Here is an 8161-nt window from a genome sequence, read left to right on the forward strand (position 1 = left end):
ACAATCAAACTTAGAGCTGTTAAAGAACAATTCTTAAAATATAAGAGGAAAAAATAATAATTAACATTACCTATATGTAATAATTTATGTATAAATTAATAGCAACCAGACCTGGAAATCCAGATTATTTCTTGGAGGTGGAATAAGGGAATGGGGAAGCAAAGGCATTACTAAAGCTTAAGTGTCATTGGGGTTGAGTGAGGTCAAAGTTACTGATAAAATTCAGTATGCCAAAAGAGAAATCCAAATTTAAAATGTTTGAAAAAAATGTAAACTAACAACTTATAAAATAGTATATAGAACTTCTAAAATAAAAAAGGAAAAAGAAAGCTAGATCAGACTAGCAAATGCTGCAAAAGTAAAAAGGGTTAAGCATTAACATATCAATGGTTGTAAAGTTCTTTTTTTAATGTCAAAGACCCTCCAAATGAGGTATATATATATATTTAATCTAACCATAGGCTATTTACAAGAGACACAACATGATATGAAAAAAAGATTGAAAACAAGGGGATGCACAAGGATACTACAGACTAAAGTAAATTAAAAAGAGAGTAGAGTTGGCAATATCAGTACCAGGCAAAGTAGAACACAAACAAAAGAACATTAACATACACTTGTGAGATATCTTATAAAGCTAACTTATATAATATACTAGGGAGTTATAACATCCATGGATCTCAATACATTAAACAGAACATTGAAATATGTAGAACAAAAACTGCTTGAAATACAAGAAAAATTGGACAAAACCATGATTATAGTAAAGATCTTAAGACTTTTCACAAGTCAAATAGACAAAAATAATAATGGATTTTAAAAATATTTTAACATAATAACAATGAAAAGGTTTGATTATATATTTATAACCCTTTTTAACCTTTTAACTTAACCAACAGAGAATATACATTTGATTTTAAATGCCCAAAGAACATTTATAGAAGTCGATCATCCAATACATCACAGGAATAATCTTAATGAAACTGAAATATCACTTGGGCCATATTCTATAGCCATGGTGGTAGGGAGATTACAAAGTAATAACAAAAAGATAATTATGCCTTTCCACCAGGAGTTACACCTCCTAAGCATCTCTTAAGCCAAATAGGAAATAAAAATTGAAATAGTGGCTGTTTACGAGATATAAAAGCTACGTAGAAAATGACAGTGGGAACACTAACCCTATAGTCCACAGTAAAGCTGTGCTAAGCAGGAACTTTAGCTTGATGCTTTTATTATTTAAAGAAATCATGAAACCCAGGAATCATGAAAATAACTGAATCATATTGTTCAACTCTAAAATTAGAAGAACAAGATAAGTAAAAAAGTAAAAAAAGAACAAATTAATGAGTAGAAATTTATGAATAATAAAAACAAAGCAAAATCTAGACATGGTTCTCTCTCTCTCCTCTTTCCCTTCGTCCCTGCCTCCCTCCCCTCCCCCCTCTCTGCCTCTTATAAAAAACGTTTTGTTTATTGATTGAGAAGGCACCAACCAAGAGGATAGGAGACTTACAGGTAGCTCAAATCCATCTTAAGAAAGTACAAAATGCAGGCTTCTTTTATGTCAAGGGAAGGGGGAAACAAGAGTGGCAAGAGATAATTGACTACAGGAGACATCTGGGTGCCAGCAGAGGTCCAAGGAGGGTTGTGCTTAGTCTGTTGTCCCTAGATGATGTGAGTCTAATTACTAGGTTCCTGCAAACCTTTGTTAAACAATGTATACTTCCCTTATCTCCCAAGGAAGTATGGATTGTTTGTAAAACTCAAGCCAAAAGCAGAATTCTTCTAATGATTAGCATGTCTATATGCAAGACTAAGCAGAAGCTATTGAACAAATGTGTGGAGTCATAAAGGTGGAGCGTGTCACAAAAGAGCATTCCCCCCTTTTTGTTGTTCATTCCTCACTCTTGAGGAAAACAGGGCAACTGGGTCCAGGTTCAATTGAGAGGGAGGATTAGCTTTAAGATGGAGTCAGATCTGCCTGCTCGTTGTGCTGCTCTTACCTGGCTTTTACTACCTCACATGCCTACCTCTTCCACAGTGGTCCTTGCACCTTAGAGAGGGAATTTTGGGTGTTTAAGACCAAAAAAAAAAAGAGTAACTTTAGTTACTATGTTTTCCAGGACTCAAACCATGATGAGCTGGCCACTGCACAAACACTTCCTTGTCCAGCTAACAAGTAACCTAAAGTGACCCTCTTGCCTAAGGACCCACGTGCCAAGAACCCTAAGGTATGTATGATTTGCTCAGTGAAGTGGGCGCCCCAATCACACTAGAGATTGTGGAAGGTGTACCCCATGTGGGAAACACATTTTCTAACTTTCTTTGCCATTGTGAGACCATCAGTCTTGTGGGAGGGGAAAGTTTCAACTTACCCAGAGAACATATGCATAAAAATAAGAACATATTGATAACCCACAACAAATGGCAGTTGAATGAAGTCCCACTTAAATGTACTATGGTGGATGAAGCTGGGTTAACCAAGCAGCTCTCTTGGGTTTTCCATAGTACCAACTATTCAATTTACATTCAGTGTTTACCCATTTAGTTCGCTCATTAAGAATAAACTGTTGCATGTTATAAGAACATCAGGCTGGAGAAAGTGTGGCAATGAGGGGTATTTTGGCGCAAAAACAGGATGGATTTCATCCACACGTGCCACACTCTGATACTCAGGTTCAATCATTTTAGTGTGTCACTCAATTTTGGTGAGAGACATATTTCCAGCAATTTCTGGAACACTGATAATACATACTATAATACATACAGAATGCTCAGTGTTATTTTTTATTGATGATGCTTGCCATCTAATTTCAACACACCAAAATCAGCCTGATTAGTTTGATCTTTGTCATTTGTAAGGAGAGAAACCAAATCTTTTGACATGTTCCAGGGTCCTTCTTGAAAAACCTCAGCTATTCCCAGGTCAAGACTCTATATCTATTTAAATTTTATAAAGTTTTAAATTTTGGAAAGTTTTTCAAAATATATCAAAAGTGTGGAGATGGGTCTTTTTTAAATGCCAGTAAAATAAATCCTTTATTTATGCTAGAATTAGTTATGTTCTGGGAAGACACCCTAAAAACAAATAAAAAGGACCAACTCTGTAGGAGACCATTCTGCATGGTGTGGGCCCAGCTCCCACTCGGAGATGCACAGGACCCATGCCCACAGATAGGTTCTCCTGTGGGGAATCAGGCCTGCATTTTACCTAGACTGCTATGAGACTTGCTTTTGCTAAAACTCCCTCACCCTGAATTGAGGCAGCAAGTGCTTACTGTAACTTCCTAAAGTCTGTGCTATACCTCCCCAGTATGGAGTATAACCGGTTCAACCACTTTTGCCTTTGCATTTGCAAATATCCCTCTTCTGTGATGTGATTAGTGGCACTGACTCCTTTGTTTTCTGTAACAGGTAACCACCTAAAGCGAACCTATGCATAGTAAATGAGAATCATCATGTAATATGCCCAGAAAAGAAATAAAGGCCTATCATGGCAAGGGCCGAGGCTTTTGCTCCCCTTGAGAGAAAAGCCATGCTCGTCCTTTTCCTCCACAGGACTCAGTAGTCCATGTGAATGTTTCATGTCTCATCCACAATGTGGTGGATTCCATGAGCCAGGGTCCGAATCACAACTCACTTAAGTATGACTAAGTAATACTTAGTTTCTATTATAAGGAGTTTAGATTGATTATTACGGCATAAATACAAACACCTGCAGTTGGGAGAAATCATGGATAAATTAAAATCAAACCCTGTTAGTAACCCAGACGTCAGAGAATAATGATTCACCTGCATTATAAATGTCCTGTGTAAAAGCTACCAGCTTCGGCCTTCGCACTTTCTGTTCCTGCTGTCTGGAACTCTCTTTGCCCAGATATAATCTCTGCTCAAATGGCACCTTACCAGGAATCCTAGTCTGACCACCCCATTCACACTCTATTCCTCTCCTCCTTAGCTTACTTTATTTTGTTCATATCACTGTATGAAACATATTTATTTTTCCCACCATCCTTCCCACTGATGTGTCAGCCCCTGGGAACAGTGGTCTCTGTTTTGTTCACTGCTATCTTCCTGGTGCTTTCGCCAATGACAGGGTCATAGCAGACTTTAGGTAAATGTATGTTAAATGAAAGTTGCTCCACAAAACATTATTGTGTATGTAGGTGGCATGGTTTGATAAGCACATAACAAATCCTGATGAATGATGTTAGACTGTCTTCATTATCTAGATTTTTAAATATTTCTCAGTAGCATGTGAGACTGAGGCTAAGCCGGCCTGGCTCTATGCTTTGGAGACCACGAAGGACAGTGTCTGGCCCCACGTCTGCTGTGAGGGTGGAGCACTTCCTCATGGACACTTTCAGTAATTCTCATTCACTTCTGCTTTCTAATTATGTTGTACCCAAACAAACTCTATGGTTTCCTACCAAACTCTAAGTTCTTTAAGGTCTGTTTCTCAGTGATCTTTGCATGATCCATAGTGGTTAGTGTTGTGCCTGGCATACATTCAGTACTCCATACTTTTTTCCCAAAAGAACGAATGAAGAGGAAGAGCAGGGAGGTGATATCTGGTACCCAACCTTAGGTTCGAGACCTTCAACCTGAATCTTGGTTTTCTGTGCCTGTGCCAAGGACCTAATGCCTGCTCAATCCAGAATCCTATCAAGATACTAGGCAGGCTGCTCCCACATCTCACTGCCATCCATTACCGGTGTAGCAAAGAATGCCGGGATTGGAGCCAGACATGTCTGAATCCTACCTCCTCCACTAACCAGCTGTATATTAGGTGCAAGTTCCTGCCTTATTTCTCTTTTTTCCAACTTGCTGAGCTCAATGTGGCAGAGACTGCTAATTGTCCACCAGTATCCATTCTTCTTCCTTTTGTTAATAAGCTTTTAAGCTTTACCTGGCCATATGGCTGCCTAGTTAGACCAGATTTCCTAGCTTTCCTCACAGTGCCCATAGCTCTGGAATTCAGTTCTGGCCAATGGGAAGTGAACCGAAGTCAGGTCTGACACTTCAAGGTCATACTTCTAAAAGGAATGGTCGGTCCTACTCTTTCCTCTTGCCCTTCCCTCCTTTCCTCCAGCAGGGGAACAGCCCATGATGATGGAGCTGAAGCAATCACTTGGGGCCCAGAGAGGGAAATCCTGTAGTGAGGATGGCAGAGCTGCTCTACCAGCCTTGGTCTGCTTATATCTGGACTTGTACATGACACAGAAATGCACTTCAATCTTATTTCAACCACTGCATTTTGAGATCTTTTGGTAAAAAAGAGCTTAGACTATATTCTAACTAGTATGCCCAAGTTCTTAGTTATGCAATGACAATAATGCCTAGTAGGTCAGGGGAGTATGCAGTAGGACTTAAAAAAGTGATAGCTGGAGTTATCACTTGTGCAGCTTTCTTATGGCCTGATGTCAAAGTCGTGGTCTGAGCAGAAAAACTGAAAGTGAAATACCTGCAGTGGTCTGACTAGGACAAAATCAGTGACAGTCAAAATAGGCAAGTCCCATCCCTGTGGTACTGCCCTTCCCACACCCCCATTTATCTCTGGGGTCAGCCAGTGGCCAGTTAGCTAATGAAGCAATAGGAAGACAAACCTTTGTGGTGCAGGTGGCAGGAAAGGGGGGAGGGGACAGATATTTGTGAAAAAGAATTTAATTTTTTATGATGGCAAAAACTATACAAACTATATTTATTATCTCTCCATGAAACTTTTGGCAAAATTTCCAGTTCTTGTTGCTGTTTTGAGGAACTAAATCTGTTCTGAGGCTATGTCTGTGTTGAGTTCAGTCTTAAGGATGAGTGTGGAGTTGATCGCACACTTGGTACAGCAAGAAAGGAGCTAGGTGGCCCTGGCTGTGTGGCTCAGTTGGTTGGAGCACCATCTGGTACACCTAAAAGTTCACACATTCTATTCCTGCTCAGAGTACATACCTAGGTTGTGCATTTGATCCCCATTCGGGGTGCATGTGGGAGGTAAACCAATCAATATTTCTCTCTCTCTCTTTCTCAAATCAATAAACAAACATATCCTTGGGTGAGGATGAAAAGAAAAGAAGAAAGAAAAAAAGAGAAGAGAAAGGAGAGAGAAGAGAAAAGAAAAAGGAGCAAGCTGGCCTGGAGTTGCGACACTATGGAAACCCAAGAGCACATGGGGCCTGTGTGTGCATCCTTCACCCTACAACACTAAAAAAACTCACTGAAAGTTGGAAAATGGTGATTTTTCAATTGTAGATCTATAGTCAAAATTGGACTTAAACTATATATTCTTAAAGTCCCTTGGAATTTCCCCCACCTTCCTCACCAGAAATAATGGGCATATCCTTCTATTAATACTAAGTTTCAAAATTCAGGCATCATCAGTGAGTTCTGAGCATAGTTAAGTGCCAACTTATTAAATAGAATTTTTTTTATCACTTACCCCACTGTATTATGGGCTTGGTTCTCCATGTCGAAAAACTGCTGCATCTGGTTTATATTTCTTGGTTTTTAACCTGTAAGGGGGAAAAATGGTCTAGATTCCTAAAATGCTAACATTTATTAATCTATAAAACTAGAAAATTTTGCTTCTGTCAAGCCATTTGGTAAGAGTTTTTCTGAGTGAAGTAGCTTTCGGTTCTACAAAAATGTAGAAACTTTGACATGTGTGCGCACACACGTGTGTCTCCCCATGCATTTACACATTGACTTAGTGATGGTAGATATATGTGGTACTTACTCGCTGGAGCATTCACTCACTGTATACAAAACAGCAGCTTGTGCCAGGTACACGAGATAAGTAAAATAGAATTCTTATTCAAGAGAGGTTCCAGCTAAATGCTCTCAAACTTTTTTGTGGATTCTTGAAATGTTTGCTTTTATTTGAGTAAAGCATTTATTTGGCTCTATCTGGGTTTTGTTAGAGATTTAGGACAAAAAGACTAAGAATTTCCTAAAACTAGAAATCTTACAATTCCTCAAAGGCTCTGTGGGCACCTGCTCACCCTTTTGACAAAACAGGGGTATTAGTATTTGCCTAAGTAAAACAAACAAACAAACAAAAAACCCTTTTCCTAGCAACAAAGTTTTCATTGAAAAGCTGTTGTGAGAATAATTGGATAAAGTATTGAGAAGGTATTCAACTCCTCTGAATTAATGAATAAAAGTCAATTAAATAGCCTTCAAGATGGTAGAAAGAGGAAGAAGGCGACCAACCCCTGCGCTCCTGTCCCTCTGAAATCAAAGGATCTAAAAAGAGGCCGTGGAATAGTGTGTGTTGAAGAGGGGCAAGGAGCAGGGATGCGGAAAAATGCACAAATGAATAAATTCATTTCGTAGGTTCTCAATTCCTCACTTAAACATCAGGGAAACTGAGGCACAGTGAACCTAGGTGATTTGTCCAAGGCTACACAGCTAGAACCTCGGCTGCGGATTCTGCAAGGACCATCCTGGTGTCCCGGGCTCTCCCCACCCTCCTCCGCGCGCCCCAGCCTCCTGCCTTGATTTGCGCAGGGTTCAAGCCCAGCCACCAAGGGGCAGCCAGCTAGTTGGGGTCCCCCACCCCTCCAAGGCAAGTCTGGTCGGTGGGGCTAGGGTATCGGAGAGAGGCGGGTCAGGGGAGGCCAGAGCAGGTTACCTGAGCGGCACAGCACTGCACTCCCTGGAGAGGTCTGCTGCCGGAGAACAAGAACACCGGGGTCACCCCCAGCCCGCCCGCCCCAGGGGCCCCGCCGCTGGCCGCTGTGCTCCCGCCAACTGGGCCTCCCTGCCCGCGTAGCCTCGGCGGTTCCCGCCTCACTCTCAGTGCCAGCGGCCTGGCAGCCTTCTCCCATTGGTTGCCATGGGGACGCGGACGCCGGGTGCCCAGGAGGGTGGCGGGAGGCTGCGGCGGGAGCCGCCAGCAGTTGCTCCACTGCTGCGGGAGCTTCACCTACACGAGCGTGGTATCGCTGTCCAGAAGTTCTACGTCTAGTGTCTGCTCGCTAGACTGGACGAGGGGCTCCCAGAAGCCGCGTTTTGAGTCCTTTTCTATTTGTGGCTCCCACGCCTAACACGGTGTCCTGCACCCAGCAAGGGTCTCAGAAATATTTGTTGAATGAACGAACGAAATAACAAAATGTAAACAGCGGGGGGGGGGGGGGGGCGCGTGTTCTAAAACACCCCTGACCCT

At 41.5% G+C, this 8161-nt stretch overlaps 1 protein-coding gene across 3 annotated transcripts in view; it reads right to left on the reverse strand.

Moving 5' to 3' along the window:
- The window catches only part of DEUP1 (deuterosome assembly protein 1), an 81458-nt gene extending 73710 nt beyond the window's left edge, over window positions 1–7748 (reverse strand). For all 3 annotated transcript variants that reach the window (XM_036028693.1, XM_036028692.1, XM_036028691.1), the window contains exons 1-2: window positions 7628–7748; window positions 6434–6506 (exon numbers count right to left, since the gene is read on the reverse strand). In XM_036028693.1, coding sequence (XP_035884586.1) covers window positions 6434–6480 — 47 coding nt within the window. In that variant the 5' untranslated portion in view covers window positions 6481–6506; window positions 7628–7748. The remainder of the gene's footprint in view (window positions 1–6433; window positions 6507–7627) is intronic.
- Window positions 7749–8161: the final 413 nt, after the last annotated feature.

The sequence above is a fragment of the Phyllostomus discolor genome, chromosome 6, assembly GCF_004126475.2.
Source record: "Phyllostomus discolor isolate MPI-MPIP mPhyDis1 chromosome 6, mPhyDis1.pri.v3, whole genome shotgun sequence".
Classification (NCBI taxonomy): domain Eukaryota; kingdom Metazoa; phylum Chordata; class Mammalia; order Chiroptera; family Phyllostomidae; genus Phyllostomus; species Phyllostomus discolor.